The 20,664-nt window shown below is 34.3% G+C and overlaps 1 protein-coding gene across 2 annotated transcripts in view; it reads right to left on the reverse strand.

The window, feature by feature from the left end:
- Nucleotides 1–20,664, reverse strand: part of Ostgamma (oligosaccharide transferase gamma subunit) — a 43,893-nt gene that overhangs the window by 17,348 nt on the left and 5,881 nt on the right. For both annotated transcript variants that reach the window (XM_081752179.1, XM_081752180.1), the window contains exons 3-6: nt 19,018–19,190; nt 11,165–11,282; nt 8,402–8,542; nt 1,196–1,336 (exon numbers count right to left, since the gene is read on the reverse strand). In XM_081752179.1, coding sequence (XP_081608305.1) covers nt 1,196–1,336; nt 8,402–8,542; nt 11,165–11,282; nt 19,018–19,190 — 573 coding nt within the window. The remainder of the gene's footprint in view (nt 1–1,195; nt 1,337–8,401; nt 8,543–11,164; nt 11,283–19,017; nt 19,191–20,664) is intronic.

Consider the following 20,664-nt stretch of genomic DNA (forward strand, 5'->3'; position numbering starts at 1 on the left):
GCCACAGAACATAAGTGATACTATATAGCTACATGTGGTGGGTGTCAAGAGAACATGCCATTACAATCCGCAACATTCCACCGAAACCAGAAATGGTTAAAATTTACTACTACTTCCAGTTTCAATATTGATTTCCATAGAGGAAAAACGGTAAGAGAGACCGAGAACCAGTTTCTCAAGTGTAGATTATATCTCCTCTCTTAACTATCTGATCCGGAAGTTGTCCAAATTAACGATTTCCGGTTTTCAACCTTTATCGTCATAAGCATAGCGAGTAATGGCTTTTTGATATAGATTCATCATCCGAGGAACAGATTCTATCTTTGACCTTATCAATTGCAACCAGTACTTAGAGATGTACTACCTCAAGTCTAAGTATTGAATTCCCATAATTTGTAAGTCTAGTGTAGTTTCACACTGTGAAACGAAACTCGCTTGTTATTAATATCTAGTCTTGAGATCTTCTGCGTATCTTATGTCTTTCAATCCCCTATTAAATTCTGTATAGGAATGTTGCCATATTTAACACTGTTGCCAATTTATATACAAATTTAACTCCCAATTTATATTTTTGTGTTCTCTTTTTCAAACATTAAGAAAGTATTTGTAGTCTTAATTTTTGTTTCTATTTATGTAATTTGTAACAATCGAATCCCAGTCCTCAAGGTTTCCTTTTCAGATATTCAGAAATGAGTTTTTGGTCCTAATATAATGAGCTTCAAATCCGTTGCTTTCAGTGTTATTGGTGGTCCGGTGTAACACCTTTACCCTTTGTACTGAATGTTTTGTGGCTGCATAGAGGATATTCTTAAGCGTTAGCCCTAAAGAAAAGTACCTGTGGGACATACTGGAAATATCGGTTAAAAATATTAAAATGACAGTTAAAATACAAAGGCTGTCACCAACATTTCAATTATCGTCAAACTTACACACTACAAGAAAAAATCTGGCAGAGTCCACTTTTAAAGAATAACAATTTAAAAACATCGAATGTACAATCATCTGTAACAATATATTGCATACTATATCTTAGAATTTCGGAAGAATAATGAAATACTTATTAACTCAGCAATTAATACTTATTTTGTTAAATACTTCAGTACCATCATTTATAGGAAATTTATGGCTATTAAGGAAACTACATTTCTTTTCTTTCTTACATCAGAGGGTCATGAAATATGAAAGAAAACCTTACCACTGCAGCTACAGCCCATACAGTTTTGTTATAAATGAAGTCCAGATTGTTGCGTTTCAAATACAGGAAAGCCGCTACCAAAGCAAAAAGTACGAACAATGCTAGTGTTCCAGAATAATTTGGTGGTCGGAATACGCGAATCTGAAAATAAAGTAAAAAAATGGTACTACAAAGATCAGTTTAAACATATATTATTATTATTATGTAAAAAGTACAATCCATGACTCAGAATGCAATTTCTTACAAAATTTCGTAATTTCTGAGACAAAGTAGTTACAATTACTGGAAACAACGTATATTTTAAATGTTTCTAAAAATTTTGAAATTTAGTGCTCTTTTCCACATACCGCACTTACACTTTTAACAAGAGGTTATAGAAAAAGTAAATCTCAAATATAAGCCGCACGACTAAATTTACGAGAAAGTTCAACTAGACAGTACTCTTGGAGTTGCATCTCTCTCCCTCCCCTTCTTCAACTTCCGCATAATTAAGTGTGACTCATCACCAACAGGACAAGTTTTCCGTATTGGGAGGTCTAGTGACGTGACTAATTTAAGCGACAGTGTAAGGGTTCGAAGTTGATTTATTCAAGAAAAGTTTATCATTTGGTTTGTGTGTGACGATGGAACAGGAGCGTACCAGTTATACAGCGAAATTTAAACATCAAGTTATCAGCTATGCAAAGGAACACAAGACAGACGGAAGCTGGACGTAGATTTGATGTTCAAAAAACGCTCATCGGTGGTGTGCAAGTTAAGAAAAACTCTTTAAATTATTCGAACAGTCGGTGTTCATTTCGAAGGCAAAAGTGCAAATAACCAGATGTGGAAAAAGACTTGGTTGATTTTGTAGTTCAAAACAGAAAATGTGGATATACCGTTACAACTGAAATTATTCAAACTGAAGGCTGTAAAATAGCAGGTAAAAGAGACATTTCGCCAAAGAAATTTAAAGTTTCATTTATGGGTTCGGCGATTTATGTAACGAAATAATCTATCTGTTCGTAGCAGAACTACAATTGCACAAAAATTGCCTCAAATTTACAACAATTTGATATCTTTTTAGCGTTACGTGATCCAACTTCCACAAAAATTTTTATTTACGTTCCCAAATAGGGAATGCAGACCATGCGCCGGTCTATTTTGATATGCCGAACAGAACTACTGTAAATAATGTAGGGAAACATATTATGCAAATACGTACATGTGGTGCTGAAAAGCAGCGGTGCATAGTGATGTTGATCATTATGGCTAATGATGAAAACTGCCACCGTATGTGGTTTTTAATCGGAAAACCCTTCCCAAGGGAGAGTTTCCCAGTTGGTATTATTGTAAGAGCTCGTGACAGTGGATTGATGACAGAGTAACTGATACTAGACTGGATCTCAGCAGTGTGCAGTAAGCAGTTAGGAGCTCTTCTCCGCTCAAAATCAATGCTTCTGTTGGGTAGTTTTCGCGGGTACAATGGTGGTTGAGTGAAACGAACACTGAAAGAAGGAAACTTTACTTATGATTATTTCTGGCGGCATGACAACCAAAAAGTAAGGAACAAATTAGTAACAAGCTGAAAATTGGTACAGATGTTGGGAATGATGTTCTAAACAACATACTAAAAGTCCCCTGAAATCCCAGGTAACCTTCGCCACCATATTGGAAAATGGCCTCCGGAAGTGACAAATGAACAATACCCAAATAAAAATAGCAATATCTTCGTTATGATTAAACATAAAGGGATAAACTTAGTGTCGTTTTATAGAACATAGATATCACAATATTTTTTATAGAGAAAAAAAATTTCATAAAACGCATACTTTTAGAAATATTTAGCTCTAAATTCTAAAATTCCGAAAACGACCGTCAAACTGATTTAAAATTTTATTGAACTTAGGATGTAATTATTAACAAGTTAAAATTTGACATAGATGTTGATAAAGATTATTTAAATTACATACTAAAATCCCACTACTTCTTCGTTCACCATGTTGGAAAATGTACAAATGTCCGAAGTAATTGAAAGATAATATTTTGTTAAGTGAAATACAAAATTTGGATCGGGCTAAATATTTGAGAAACTGTAAGTGCAGTCGATCCGAAGCCAATTTGGATCAATGGTGGTGCAAGAGGGAAAAATTATGACGTGTTTAAGGTTGTCCTCCGCCATCTTTGAATCACCTTGTTTATTTCAAATGGCAACATAGTCGGGTGACATTAAACAACATCCTCGTTCGAAGAGAAACCCAATGGTAAGGTTATTTATCCAAAACCTACAACTGTTTTGAAGTTGTGAATCGATTTGGGACATGTTATATGTGAAATGCTGTGAAATATGCTGTGCGAAGTTTCGAATTGAAGGATAAAGATAAAGCAAAAAGCAAGCTTTGTAACGTCTCACGTATTCTTTAATAACCAGGAAAAGAGAGAGTTAATACACATGAGACAATTACAATCACATGACATGTTCAGCATGCCCACCGTTCTGTTCTATGCACATCCTTAACCGTGTGACCCTGTGCTTAGCACTCTGCGGATCATAGTTGGTGATATTTGTTCACAGACAGTAATGATTCTCCTTTTCAGGTAGCCAATGTCATTAATTTTACATTGGTAGACAATAGCTTTAAAATGCCCACAAAGATAAAAATCCAACGGAGTTAGGTCGGGGAATCTTGCTGGCCACTCAACTGGTCCATGCCAACCTATCCAGCAACCGGGAGTGTGTTCATTGAGCCATCGGTTACATTACGACAATAATGCGGTGCCCCATCTTGTTGCCAATATTCATGAAATCACCCTTCCTCTTCCAACAAAAGTGGCATAAAGTGTTTTCAAACATATCTCCGTATTGTGCAGCATCCAAGGTTCCATCAATGAAAATAAGTCCAATAGGTCCCATCAATGAAAACAGGTCCAATAAGTTTTTCGCCCCATATTCTACACCACACCATTATCTTACTTGCACCTTGCATCTTTGAAGCATCTATCTAATTAAGATGTGTATTAGCCCTGTACCGAACACTTTGCCCAATACCGAAAAATCCTACGGTAGTTTTTTTTTTTTTTTTTTTTAAATCTGTAACGGTTTTGAAGTTGTGAATGGATTTAGGCTAGAATATGCTATCATTTAGACTTAAATTTTGTTATATGTGGAACATCCTATAGACAGGAACCGACTGACTCTTTATCTTTTTTTTTTCTTGTAAGTAGGACAGGATGCTAACTCGAGAGGAAAGAATCGATTTTTTTTTTCTGGAGAACGCAGTTCAGCAATAATATCCGTCTTTAAAGAGCGAGATCCTAATCGCGAGCCGGTGACAGACAGTGCTGTACGAAAACTAATCTGAAAATTCATGGCAAGGGGAAATGTTGACGATTTACCTCGATCAGGACGACCGCGAAATGCAACTGATCCACACACATCAGCAGCTGTGTTGAGTGTATTGGTGAAAAGTCCTATGGAGAATGTGCGATGTCTATCAAGTGAACATAATGTTAGTGTCAAAAGTGTTCAAAGAATGTTAAAAAGGAAAAATTGGCACCCCTAAAAATTAAAGTTGAAACAAAAACTGCCAGAGGATGATTTGGATAGACCAATGGAGTTTTGTGAGTAGGCGTTGGCCCAGATAGCTCGTAACCGAGAGTTTCCTCATAACATTGTTTCTAGTGATGAATCAAATTTCTATGTAACAGGTGAGATTAACAACCAAAATGTCCGGTACTGGGATAATACAAATCTTAATTGGATAGATGCATCAAAGATGCAAGATGCAGGTTAGGTAATGGTGTGGTGTGGAATATGGGGTGAAAACTTATTGGACTTGATGGAACCTTGGATGCTGCACAATATGGAGATATGCTTGAAGACACTGTTATGCCACTTTTGTTGGACGAGGAAGGGTGATTTCATCAATATTGGCAACAAGATGGGGCACCGCGGCATTATGGTCTTAATGTAATCGATGGTTCAATGAACACTTTGCCATTTGTTGGGTAGGTCGGCATGGACGAGTTGAGTGGCCAGCAAGGTCCCCCGACCTACCTCCGTTGGATTTCTATCTTTGGGGGCACTTTACAGCTATTGTCTACCAGTATAAAATTATTAACATTGGCTACCTGAAAAGGAGAATCATTACTGTCTGTGAACAAATATCACTAACTATGATCCACAGAGTGCTAAGCACTGTGTCTCAAGGTTAAGGATATGCATAGAACAGAACGGTGGGCATGCTGAACATGTCATGGGAATGTAATTGTCTCATGTGTGTTGGCTCTCCCCTTTCCTGGTTATTAAAGAATACGTAATGTGAGATGTTACAAAGCTTGTTTTTACTTTATCCTTTAATTCGAAACTTGACACAGCACATTTCAGAGCATTTTACACATTACATATCCTAAACCTATTCACAACTTCAAAACTGTTGCAGGTTTTGGAAAATAACCTTACCGTTGGGTTTCTCTTCGAACGAGGATGTTGTTTAATATGTCATACGACCATGTTGCCATTTAAAATAATCAAGTTGATTCCAAGATAGCGGACGACAACCTTAAACACGTCATAAAGTTTCGCCCCTCCCACCAGCATTGATTGCAATTGACTTCGGATCGCCTGCATAGACAGTTTCTCAAATATTTACCCCGGTCCAGATTTTGTATTTCACTTAACAAAATATTATCTTTCAATTACTTCGGACATTTGGACATTTTTCAATATGGTGAACGAAGAAGTAGTGGGATTTTAGTATGTAATTTAAATAATCTTTATCAACATCTATGTCAAATTTTAACTTGTTAATAATTACATCCTAAGTTCAATAAAATTTTAAATCAGTTTGACGATGAACTTCGGAATTTTAGAATTTAGAGCTAAATATTTCTAAAAGTGTGCGTTTTATGAAAAATTCTTTCTCTATAAAAAATATTGTTATCTATGTTCTATAAAACGATACTAAGTTTATCTCTTTATGTTCAACCATAGCGAAGATATTGCTATTTTTATCTGGGTATTGTTCATTTGACACTTCGGAAGCTATTTTCCAATATGGCGGTGAAGGTCACCTGGGATTTCAGGGGCTTTTAGTATGTTGTTTAGAACATCATTCCCAACATCTGTACCAATTTTCAGCTTGTTAGTAATTTGTTCCTTTCTTCATTAAAATTTGAGCTTCATTTACTGCACTAGTGTGTTTCAATCATCCATTGAAAGCTAGTGTACGACAATTCTATAGAAATTCCATCACGAACAAAGCAACTTCGACGCCAGGAGGCCGTTCGCAACGTGTAATTGTGTCAGAAGAAGGATTTTGCCTCTTTAACGATCATATCGGAAGAACTTGCTCTGAAAAGTTAATAATAATAATAATAATAATAATAATAATAATAATAATAATAATAATAATAATAATAATAATAATAATAATAATAAACTGTAATTTCCAATAATCTTGATGGGACTGAAGATGATGACTTTCTTTATGATAGTGATTCTGAGCAGCATTCTGGATCGTCTAACAAGGGTGAAGACTTGGGTGGGTTCAAACTACCTGACGCAGTTTTGTGAAACAATGTTGCTTTTCTTTTTTCAAGAATAGCTATTCTATATAAATATATCATATATTATATATACTATATAACAAAGATACGAATTCCTGTTAATATAAATGTAAGTGTAAAAGTGTTTTTTGTACTAGTGTACGGTGTTACCACTACCCAATGAAGGTGGCAATTTTTGCGAACAAGGTAAGTTTTTCTGCTTCTTCTTAAGTTTTTGATGGTTTAAAAAAGTAACCGCAGAACTTATAATGGTATTAATTTCAACCCACAACATAAGTGTACAAGTCATTTTGAAATTAACTATTTATGATCTGAGGTGAAAAATCTCCGTTGTAGGCCGCACCATAATTTTTCAAGGCAAATTTACGAAGAAAGAAAAAAAAAAGTCCGACCTATATTTGCGCAAATGCGGTAATTTGTGTTCAAAGTCAAACTATATCCAGCCCTGCTTGTTATGAATGGTATACATTATTGCTTCATATGTATTAGGGGGGAAAAATAAAGAAAGAACTCTATAAATTGTTTTGTTACTGCGTTTCTATAATATAATACTAATCTTATTATTAGAGACCGAATGTTCAGGCATTAAAAACTGGAAAATAGGCAGACAAATATGCACTTAAATTTTAGAAAATAGGCAGTAAAATAGGCACTAAAATGTAACTCGAAATAATGAAGATAAATACTCAATACGATTAAAAAATAAATTCAAGTCATAATATAGAAATATACCTGTTTTTTAATATCTTCTTTCACTGTATATATAGAAACGAAGCTTGACATGTATTCTGAGTACATTTGGTGAATATTTCCCTATAACACTTTATCACTACACGTAACAGTCCAAACTTTATACACTTATCAGTACACTCAGCAGTCCAAAGTTTTACAGCACTTTATCAGTACAGATAGCCATCCGAAGTTTTACATCTCATCACTATAAACAACACTTATATTTCTCGGAAGAGGCAGAATCCTTTCTTAAAATACTAAATCATATATTTTTCCCCAATAAAGAATTATTTTAAAGAAAATGCATAGAATAGGCAACATTAGGCACTAAAGCAATTTTTAGGCAGGAATGCACGAAATAGGAAAAATAAAATTGGCTTAAATTGAAACTATAACCCCCATTTAAACTTTAAAACGTTATTTTTAATCATATCTTTAATATTAAAGAATAGGCATTTTGCTTAACATCCGGTCTGTGCTTATTATACTACATCCCATACGAAAACAAAGAATTTATTAATCAAAAGATACGAGACAGATTTGCAAGCATCACGAGGAAATATCTAGCCTTTATAGTTTCAGAGAATATATTAACATTAATATTGTTTAAGCTTGAGGTTAACGAGGTTTTGAAAGTTCACCGTGAGAATGAAGATCGTAACAATCCATTTGATTTCAGCATCCAATATATTTGATCGAGTGAAAACAGGATAAAACGTTGGAACTCTATTGCTACTTGTTTCTTTTGAACACAAAGTTAGTTTGTGAAGAATATAAGAATATGAACACCATCTAGCAGTTTCTACGACTTTCAAGGAAAATGAGAATCTCGTAATAATGAAAATTCTTGGAATGAATGATGGAGATGAAAACAACTGTAACTCTTCAAAAATACACACTACTACCTTCTCAATAAGTTTCTATTACCTGTATATCTGTCCGTTCACCTATCCACCTTGCAATGGTTTCAGCCGCCAAACCAACTCTTGGAAGGTCCATAATATCTCCTTGTTTCGGCTTGCCTTTTGGTGGGAAATGCATAAATACCGGAGCTGACGTGATACGGAGCTGAAATAAATAAAGTAACACTTCGATCAAGTGCAAAGACGTTTTGTACTCAAAAGTGCTGATAAGGGCTCCCGCAAAACCTTTAGTATCGTAGTGTCCCCTCTGAAAAAATCGGTACCTGTACTATGTACATGAGAAATTCCTTAGGAATAACTATATACGGAATAAAACAGCAGAAGGCATCACAGAAATTCTTTGAATACCATTATTTTTCAAATCATATCAATGTGATTAATATAATTAACAAGTCCAAATAGGACTTTAATATAGAACTTATATAAGGCGGTTTACAGTAATACTTTACAGATTCTGTATTTCTCAATAGCTCACATAAAAATAAGACAACATACTTCAATACAGAGTTTCAACATGGTGCCCACTTGGACATTTCACAGCTACTTTTCTGTTATTTGTTTCTTTTCTTCCTACATCTTGCCCTCCCTATCTGATGAAATTATTAAAAACGAAAGACCTGTGTACATTCTTTAGTGATGTATAATAATGTTTATACTATTATCTGGAGAATAATTCATGCATATAGAACGAGTATGAAAGACACATTATTTATAAGAAATATAAAGTGAACCTTGCTTGATTTATTGACTTAATGCCCCAATCAGATGCATTGGATAAAACAGGTTAGAACTTGTTTTCGTACAAAACACTCATAACTTCACAATTTCGAAGCTGTTTTCGTAACATATGGTTTTCTAATAAATATCTTAACTTGGGTTTTAGTTTGGTTTTTGAATATCTTTTTAAGATCATCTTGTTTATTGTTTCAATTTCATTCAGAAAGTGAAATTTACATCTAGAATACCTTCAAAAACAACCAAGACATTAAGACTCCATCAGCAATCAACAAATCGATGGCCTTACAGAAACAAACGTAATCAATTTAGCTGCTCTCTATGAAATTTATTAGTTCATGACTTTTTTTTTTTTAATATAGAACATCGGACTCCAACTATCAACAATTCACGAAAATTAACTTCTTTGAACTCATATTCCCGCTCTAAAGATGATTATTATTATTTCACCAACATTATATTTAGTTAAAATAATAATAATAATAATAATAATAATAATAATAATAATAATAATAATAATAAGGCTAGTCACCTAACACTTATATTAAATAAAATTAGGATATTTTCAGAACTTTTTCTTGTAGTCCATAGACCTGTAACACCACCATAATTTCACTGTTATCTATTTCAAATGAATGGTCTTAAAAACAAACTATTAGTTCATTTAAGAGCATCTTATACATACTAGAAGAACTGCACTATCTAAAATTACCCACTGTTCATTACTACTGTGTCATTTTATTTACTTTTTTTTTTAACGGGACACAAATGAAGGACCTTAAGCTAAATTTTCATTTATTTATTTTTTACAAGTTATGAGTGTATTAATTTGTTTATTTAACAAAGTACTTTCTTTATATTTCCTTGAAATAGCTGTTATATTTGTTATTATTATATTAAGCTGAATCGTAAACGCAGTCGTATTCTACTTTACACAATCACCGAATTCTAAATCACGATAAAGAAATGTAACTGTAACTAAAGTGAATCACAATTAGATAAACGTAGAACACTCCCACTTTTAATCATATCTTCATTTATTTAATTTTTCTTTCTTGAATAATATATTAGCTTTCGGGTAAACTTTACAACACGCTCCAGATGCGCATCGATAAGTAGGGCCGCTTTAAAAGGGTATAGTATAGTAGGGTAGGGTAGAATACAGCATGATAGAGATAAGTAGGGTAGGGGTAGGAAAGGGTTAGCTTAAGGTTAGGTAAGTTTTGATCCATTTTTATAAATTCATAGAATGTAATTTCTCGTTTCTGAGTGAGTGTACCTGCTGGAGCGGGCGTTTTAAAGTTAACGCTAGCTTTCTTTCTTATACATGGATTACACTATCTTTCTATAATTTTTCGTAATTTTAGGTCTTGATAAACTAATTCTCAACAAAAACTCTTTATTATTCAATCTTGTTTATTCTCTGATCTCAGAGACTCTAATCTGATAATCTGCAAGAACTCGCATGTGATCAATTTAATAGCACTTTGTGCCTAACACACTAAACCGAAATAGCTGCCCTACTAAACAGTATTAACACTCACCGAATTTAACTTCTGTGAAGTAGTAAAATTGATGCTCCCGTATATCTGAATGGTACTGTGCGCGGTTTAGGGTTCGATTTCCGACGAGGCAGAAAACTTTCAGTGTAAATTCAGCCTCGTGATACAGGTGGGGAGCTACATGAAGTGACACTAAACTTCTGTCTAGAAAATCAGAAATAATATCAATGGAAACTACTAAACTTCATCAGACAACTAAAAGCACTGAGGCCGAACATCGCTTTCTGTGGGTTGTAAAGTAAGCAACGTTAGTAGTTAGGAATACTACAGTAATACTTAACATTGCTTATCAACACTGACCACGATTCATAAACTTACAAAAAAAGAAAGAAAAAATTAAGGGTTGTATAACATAAAATATGCTAGCGTTTTCTGGATTACTTTATATCGACTAATTCTAACTTATAATTTTTCTCTGCAAAGTCTTATTTATTTATTACAGTAAAATATCAAACATGAGCAGTTCTTACCGTCTGAAAAACATCTGGACCTTCATCAAAATCGACGACGGCGAAGAACAGCTTGTTGGAATACACTTGTGAATATCGGAATGAATTTGCTACGATTTGGTATTCATCGTAAGCATGCCTGAAGAAAAAAGAAAAAAAAAAAGTCTTGTAATCTATGACACATGTTATATATTCTGTCCTTATTTGTGTGGATTGGATATGAGTATAGCGTTTCTTTCACCAAGGAGACTATATGAGACATGGACCTATAGCTTAACGTGGGATCAAAGCCACATGAGATCCCACCGGGAATTATTTGATTCTGCCACAACTAATATCGAAACAGACATCTGATTATTGAAAGAGAATGTCGAGGAAACCTATTATAAGGGGTAATTTATGAAAGTAAAACAAACTTGCAAACACCAATGTCAAAAACTTTGATTAAAGATAATGGTATACTTTGACTTTTAATTAGCATGAGGGTATTTCTTAAGTTCAATTAAAATGAACAACTATTCAAGAGCAGGATTTTGGATATACTCTCCACGTTGACTCTTTCTCAACTGAAATCTCAGCTTCATTAAAATGTGACGTTAACTGTTTTACAACCGAACCACGTATATACAAACAAGAATAACTACGTACATATGGAATAATACAGCGGAAGGTATTACAGAAACTGAAACAAATTATATAACTCTCTGCTAAAAGGAACGTTAAACTCAAAATGAACTCAAATTACATAACTAAAACAACGAGTCCAATACGTTTGCTCCTTCCAACTTACCCCATTCTTCAATTCAGGCAGGTCTCGTCGCCGCTTACAGAGAATCAGACAACAGACTAAAATACTCAAACCTATTGGACAAATACTGGTTTGTAACAGTAGCAATAGAAACCAGTGGGTCTTGGGGTCACGAAGGATCTAATTTAATTAATGAAGTTGGTCATCGAATAGCAATGAAAACTGGTGACCCCCGAGCTACTGCATTCCTTTTCCAACGTATCAGCATCGCCATCCAGCGCGGGAATGTGTCATCGATCTTAGGCACATTACCTCCTGGTAAAGAACTGGACGAGATTTTTCTTCTATAACACACAATAAGACGGAAGGAGACATATCCGAGGAGGCTGACAACCACTTTGACTATGTTCATGAAGAATGTTTTGAATCCAATTTGGATAAATATACATTGTTGGAAGTCATGGCTAATACCGGTAAATTTGGGAGTGGTGGCAACATTATCTACAGATTTTACTTTGTTACTCAAAATCGTTAAAGACCCGAATGATATTGTTTATTTGTCCGATGTTTATTTTGGAACAAATATGATAGCTACAGATAATCTATGTATTCTTAGATGTGCTTATAAGGAAGAAATCAAAATTTTAATGTTTATATTTTAAATTTATACAAGTAGTAAAAGTTCGAAAATATATATAAAAAAAACGATAGTGTTCACTATTAACAGATCTGATATATAGAGAAGAAATAACGTTATTACTTTCAGAAGTACCTCATGACGTCTACTGTACTTCAAGGATGACTCCACTGTAAGTGAATGAAATGTTACTTAATGTTTTTAATATTGTATTTTACCACTATTGTGCATATGCATAATTTTTGTCCCGTTCTCCGATAAATATTTCTCTACGTAAAAGTAATTTTTATGTTGTTTTATATGTCACTTTAAAATATTCATCCCCTCTTTTGAGAGAGAAGTCTTAAATATGACTTGAACAAAAACTATTTAAATGCTTTGATCTACTTTTCAGCGCCAAAATTAACTGAAGAATCGGCAAACGATATCCACATTCTGACAGAAAACAACATAAATTATTGAATCTCTCATTATATGGAGGCTATTTGATTATGGCAGTTGGGAGTTGGGCAATTACAATGCTGGAAAAGGCCTTCATTTCCGTCGCTTACTTTTTCGTTCTGCTTTGGAAAACCTCGCGTACAATCGTTCCAAATATTTATTTCAAACAGTGGGGAATTTACATTTTCTGCTACACACGTTGTCAAATTTACGGCTAACGCCAAAGAAAAAGCGGTACTCGGTAGACACGCCGAATACAGCAACACTGGATGCTAGAGTGTGTTGTGATCACAAAGAAAAACATTGAAGTGGCCCTTTCGAATTTGTTCTCTGAAACACATCTGTAAAAAACATCAGCGGGCTACGAATCCTATATGATTCTACCAATAGTTTGATCTTGCTTTTCATCTTTCCATCTGTGGATTTCAATTACATGTAAATACGTTTAATGCCTTCCAGAAAATGCTACAAAACGAGTTTTATTTGAACAGTCTTCGTACATTAGAAAAATATTTCAATCAAAATTTTGAAGTTTTCTTCATTCAGATGTGACAGCACTTCTATATGAAAACCAATGGAGGCTGAATCGTCCCGGAGAAAAAGCTGCCATCAGGTAGTAAATATCTCAATAGAGTCCTTTGTATTTCACGACTGCTTACAACACACACGTACACTGAAAGCATCAAATAATGACACTTAACTTTAGTCTCAAACGTTCGTTGTCGAGTACAGAAAAAAAAAAGCCTAATTAATGTCACGGTCAATCAATTTGAACGAACAAAGAAAAACACTCCGTATAAAACAATTTTAAAGTTATCATGACAATATAAATTTTCTAGTGTTCAGGACTGAAAGGAAAAACATTTACCCACTCCTTATGTTTATTTCAAATTCAAAATAAGTTTTCACACGAATAACTCAGAAAATTATTCTGTCAGTGATATCTAAAAATTATTCTGTCTGTGACATCTAAAATATCTAAAATTTATATTTTATTTAATCAAAAGAGAAGAGCTGTGTGATTTACAAAAATATGCATTTTCATGAAAAATATCTTTCTTGATTACAATTCTGCACATGCTTCTCGCAGTATTGCTGACATACAACAGAAGAAACTACTCTTGCTAATCTGGCCGTCAAAACGGTTTTATATTTTATTTTTCATTTACGTTGTCGCTATCAAGAACACTGTATTGTGACTCTTGGCCAACAATTTAACACTCCTCCTTGAAAGAAGTGGCCTGATTAGCGAGTGGGTACACACTTCTATTCACAAAAACCTAAACTGCCTTCCAGCGTATAAGTCCAAAAAATTGACCCTATATTCTTACGAATTCCTTTTAGGTCTGGCTCATTTTCCTTCACTTTTTCCACAATCTAGGATGGAAATTGAGCAATATTGCAATATACATAGGAACATTTCGTTGTAAATAATAATTAAAAGTAGCTTGCATACAGGAACTTACGGTGATTTTAACTCACAAATTTGATATATTATTTAAATATGTCACTGCCCCCTCCCAAGCCCATCTGTCGCATTTAATCAAAATGCGAAAGACAGTGTCAATTTTTGAACTTAATTGACCAAGCCTCATATATAAAGGAAAGTTCTCGAAACTGCTCTCTCACAAGTTTGGTATGCCTACTTATGTATTGGTGCGTTTAGCTGCGACCATATATGGTTGAGAAACAGGGTGGCTACTCACGTGACGTCTACATTCTTTGTGACTGCCCCTTGGTTTTGGACCCTTCGGGAAACTTTCCTTCCACCCACGCCTTGCTGTATGTGGAAGCCAGTTGCACAAACGAAATTATTCGCGGGTTTATGTGGTTGGAAGCCGGACTTCTCGTGACCGTGCTGTTCGAAGTTGTTCTTTTTTTGTGTATGTGTGTGTGTGAAGTGAACTCCCCTGCCTGAGTTGAGTATTCAAAGCTTAAATACTTATTTGAAATTAAACTACATATATACAAACATCAAAGTGGGTTCTTAAATCAGTTTTGACGATCTAGTTTATTAAATGTTGTGCGCAGTGATAGTTACAGTGGTTTCATAAATGCCGATGCCCGTGTAAGCCTCCGAGTGCTGCATAACTTGGCGTTGCCTGAAGCATCTAGAAGTGGGAATCCGATGGACAAACTAGGATCATCATTTGGGAAGCTTATTATGGAATTCTTGTGATTAGTAGGGATCCGACACCAGGACCACGACACGACGACTCTTGAACAACTTGACCGGTCGAAGATTGTAGTGAGTATGATCCTTAGTGCAAATAGTTAATCATGCCACCAAGTCACCAAAACTCAAAATCGAACGGCTGTAAATATTAAAATTAGGAATTTATTTAGTTGTATGCAGGGTGGATTGATTTAAATCACGATTAAAATCAAGATTTAAATCACTTGATTTTTTAAATAAAAATCGTTGATTTAAATCAAATTCCAAAATAATTTAAAGTGAAAATAAGTAAAGTCCCGTTTCTGTTGTGTTATTTCGATTATGGAAGATGATAATCATAATACAATGAGAATAAAATGTACAGTATGTACAGCATAGTATGAAAACAAGTGTCATGCAGAGGATGATTAGGGAAAATCCCGTTTTGAACGGGTAACAGGGCAATCCTGTTTTCTTCTCTTCGTAACATAGGGTTAATATTGTAAATCGTTAACTATTCCAGCGGGGAAATCACCACATTTAAGACGAAGATTCTTTTGTGTGCGCGTATATATATTTGTTCCCAGATAATCGGGTGTATTTAGAAGTGTCCTACCCCCTCTCCGAAATTATTTAAATTTTATAACTAGGCAAAATTTATGGATTTCATGCCGCAAGCTAGTTACAATTTTCTTAAAAATATGCCCCTGCCAAATATCAGTAACTTTTGTGAAAAAAAAGTGTCACTTTGATAAGCGTTGCTGTACTTTTTCCTTAACGCTTAACCTTTTAAATTATATCACCTATTTTTAGGTGATAGGATAAAAAATCTCCATTATTCGATTAAAAAAGTACCAATAAAGCTTTTTACTTCGTTTTTTCAGGACTGAAGGCATTGTAGAGCACGTTACATATGCTTTCATGCCTCTCTACGTCGAGACATAGGATGTGATGACGTCATAAATTTAAAAAATATTTTTTGTTGTGCCTATTTTTACTATTTTTTGGCGGGCCTACATTTTGCATTCAGAAGACTGAAATTCTGCACACACGTTCAGTGCACCCTTAGTATTTTTCAGATGATTTCAGATCTCTGCGTGAAAACAGGGGGTTCCAGAGGGGCAAAAATGTAAAAAAGCTTTCTTCGCAATTTTCCCGCCTAAGATGGAGATATATGAATGGTACCATCTGAAAGGCTGTTCTATTCTGAAGAGAATGATGTACGAAACATGATCTTAGGATAAATAGGGATGTCTCAGGAAACTGTTACCTGAGATCCCGTTTTATACGGGAATCTGGGGCATTTGGGGATATTATTTTTCGCGGGCTTACTTTTGCATCTAGAAGTTTGAAATTTTGGACACTCATTCACTGCACCCCTTAATATTTTTCAGATTTGCTTCAGATCTTTGCCTCTAAACAGAAGCGGTACAGAGGGGTAAAAAGTAAAAAAGGGGATATTTCGTAACAGAAAATCCCTTTTTTTCGTGATTTTCCAGCCCCAGATAGCCTACACAATGAAGACATTTGAATGGTACCGTTTGAAACTCTGTTTTATTCTAAAGAGAATAATGTACAAATCATGATTCTAGGATAAATAGGGATGTCTAAGGAAATTTTTATATTACATCCGGGTCATCTGGGGTATTGTGGGGATGTTCGTAGCTCATTGTTAAATATTTTTCCCGCCCTTACTATTCAAGATAGCAGCTTGAAATTTTGTACAAACATTTAGTCACCCTTAGTATTTCCCACTTGATTTTGAGATCTGTGCGTTAACATAGAGGAGTCCAGAGGGGATCAAAATTTGAAAAAAAAATCAGAAAAAATCTCGACTTCTCTCAAAATTTTCTGCTTCAGGGACATGATAGTCAAAATGTAAATGTTACCGTTTTAAAGGCTGTTCTATTCTGAAGAGGAGGTATGAACCATGATCCTAGGATAAATAGGGATGATGCTTGACTGAAAGTCTATAATTTACAAAAAAGTTAAGAAACAATGTTTGGGATTGATATAGGTTAACGATTTGGGATTAATTCAAAATTCAACCCCAATACTTTCACTTAAATGGCATAATTGGCCTTTAATACTAATTCGTAATGCTTTTTCTTCAGTTCGCGACTTGTATTATACGAGGAGAAAGATTTGATTTAAATCAAAAAAATCGATTTAAATAAAAAAAATCATCAAAAATGATTTTTATTAAAAAAATCATGATTTTTTTCCACCCTGGTTGTATGTACGATATTACTTGTATGTACCATAATCTATATTGAGCGTTATTACATGTGCTATACATTACAGACTGAGTTTTCCTCATTTGTTCATAATACTGATTTTTAGCTTGTGGTTCACGTTTGATTAAGGTGTATATATATATATATACAGTGGATTCTTTTTAATTCGAAGTCCAAGGGGACACGAAAAAACTTCGAATTATCCAACAATATTCATTTTCACTTATACAACATAAAAACAAACCAAAGTACTGTGCATCAGAAACATATTCATATGGTGTAGACTTTACCTTTAAAGTAGCTTATTATTTGCGTGATCGAATACCGCAAACAAACAAACGACATTGACTCTACATAATTCAAACTACGTGTACAATGGAAAATATATTTACGTACAGCACTACAACATACATTGAATAGCCCAAACAATTAAACACCTGTAACAATTTGAATATTCTGTTCTCACTTTAGGAAGTCGTAAACCTCATTTGCTTAAATTTGATTGTTTTTGATCTTGAATTTTAATTGTATTGCGTGGAATACGATATTAATAACATTTGGTTGACTTTATCGATAATTCATCTTAAATTTTCACCCAATTCTGAAACAAGATGAGATTGGCACACATTCTCTATCTTTACTTCTTCCCCAACTCACCTTCATCTTTATCATTACATAGATTTTCTATTTATCATTCGTATTACTCTTCCCTATGGCTGCGTCGGGATAACTGAAAACACGTTAAAACTGTATTTCTCTGTTTACATCTGTCCAACATGAAAAATTTTCAAATGTATTTACTTCGAATTATCCAAAACATAGGTTCAAAAGTTCGATTTATCCACGATTTTTTACTATTGTTTTCAATACAGAATTCAAGGGGAATGGACTTCTGTTCGAATTATTCAATATTTCGAATTAACGAGGCTCCAATGTATATCCATTCACTTAGATTTTTACGGTACTTATATCTTTATCCGCCGCTTCCCAGCTCCAGTTGTGATAGAGTATAGTATTGGATAAATCTAATTTCGTCGTGGCGCAGCTGGGAAAACGAAGGAGAGAGAGAAAGACAGATTATGCAGAGAGAGAGAAAGAGACGAGAAAAATAAATAATGTATCTGTGCTTGCAGGATATTCTAACCACGACGAAAACCACGATAACAAATATTTAATCTAAAACCACTAGAAAAAAAGATAGAAGACGGGCAACATCGTATCCACAAACAGACTACAATGATTAACCATCTTCTTTATGTGATTTATTAATTGTTTCACTGACAATTCGATTGTTTCTAAAACATGCCCTGTCCTTTTCCCTTTTTTGGCGGCAAAACTGGGGAGTAATTTACGATACATTCATACTTTACATACATACCATACATACATACATACATCTATTTATCTATATATTAATTTGACATGATTGAATTCTATATGCCAACTTTATTTGGCAACAACATGCAGATGGTCTTTTGTTCTTGTAAGAATACGCATGTTACTCTGTGGCAGAATGAAGGGAAAATAAATTTTCCTGTAAGTAGAGATTTGAGGGACATAACGATCTACGCTCAACTTTTTTGTACTTAGTATCTGGAAGACAGTCTTGCTTTTTGTGAACAGAAGTGTACAATATTATATACTGGTGATCCATACCTGCAAACTGTACATTGTCTATGTGGTGACATAGCTGTGAACAGCAAAATAACTGAATAATTGCGAGGAGTAGCTTTTACATAGTCACGGAATTTATTTCCATTCAAATGCAACAAAGGTCTTTTAGCAGTCATTTCCATTAGATGCTGAACACGTTCGTTCAATGTCTGACCCTAAAAAAGAAATTAACATAAAATCAACATGGGTTTGAAAAGATTATATTAGAATTGAATTTGTCCTCCCATAAAAATATTAATTAAACATTTTAAAGTATTTTATAAAAAAACTTTAAAATCAAGAATCTTGCTGAATTCATATAGTGTATTTATGTTAATCATTTTCTAGTCACATTTTTACACCTACAACGACATGAGTGTGATTATGAACTTATATCCTAGTTATAGTAAGCACATCATAATATATTTACTGACAACGAAACGCAATGATTTCTTTTTCTAACAAATTCCCACGACAAACACGAACCAAGTAACTTCTGCCTGATATCTACTCCCCTTTCTTCGTTAATACTTAGACTGTCGTGTTGTCCACATCATGAGCTACCCGTAGTATTATGCCAGGCCGTCGGCCAGTCCAACATGTGGGCACATACAGTTGTTGCTGCTCAGGCTAAGCTGCCAACTGTGTGTACAAATCAATCACTAGTTTCCTATGGTAGCTTCATTTAACCGGCTTGCTGGTATAATAAACTGGTTCATAAGGAAAATCTACACAATTTTTTGGTCACATGAGTAATACATATTGATCATTCAACTTATGATACATACTACATTGCCCATGGCTTGGGATTATCAAAATTCTTCTTATGGCGGCAGTCTAGGTATTAAACTTCGCACCATGCACTGCTGTAAAGTTAGCAAGTTTAATATTTTAGCGGTGCATGGCACTGCTTCTGTAACATTACTTTAAACATCTGATTACGATAAACGGGATTAAGCGAAATGTGAATATTTTCTTTTCAAAATGTATTACAGTAATTTCTGCATATGTAAGTTAGTTCAAGTATAAGTAAGTTTAAAGAAATAGCAAGGGAAGTTACTATAAAAGATATGAGTAAAAAAAAAAAAAAAAAAAAAAAAAAAAAAAAAAAAAAAAAAAAAAAGTCGATCCACGTTGCTAGTCATGAACTCAATATGGCATGTTCAACAAAAATGCACGAAGTTTTTAACAAACGTCCCCACCTTGGCGCACATAAACTGCAGTTACACCAAAATATGAGTCAAATAACAAACCGTAGCAGAAAGCATATGCTAGACATGCTTACTCTCATTGAGACAGAACCCAAATTTCTTTCACGGATCCGTTTTAGCAACGAATCACCCTTTCATATGTTTGTAGAAAAGAGCAACTGTGGAATATGAGGTTCCACGAACCTCCTGGTAACCAGAAAATACGAGCAAAATAGCCCTAAGTTTAATGTTTCGTATTGGGGAATATTCCCACTATTATTTTTCTGCATGATGTTGTAACTCCCACTAGGCGCAGCCATGTTCGAGATTGCTTAGCTTACATTTCCCAAGGCGTTGTATTGGATAAAACTTCGTGTGAATTCTTTATGTACGGCTATATCGTATACAAGAGAAAGATGAGGTCTAGTCCTGATTTTTGAGAACGCATTATTCCAATTTC

Source organism: Thermobia domestica, chromosome 3, assembly GCF_964235325.1.
Source record: "Thermobia domestica chromosome 3, izTheDome1.hap1.1, whole genome shotgun sequence".
In the NCBI taxonomy this organism is placed as follows: domain Eukaryota; kingdom Metazoa; phylum Arthropoda; class Insecta; order Zygentoma; family Lepismatidae; genus Thermobia; species Thermobia domestica.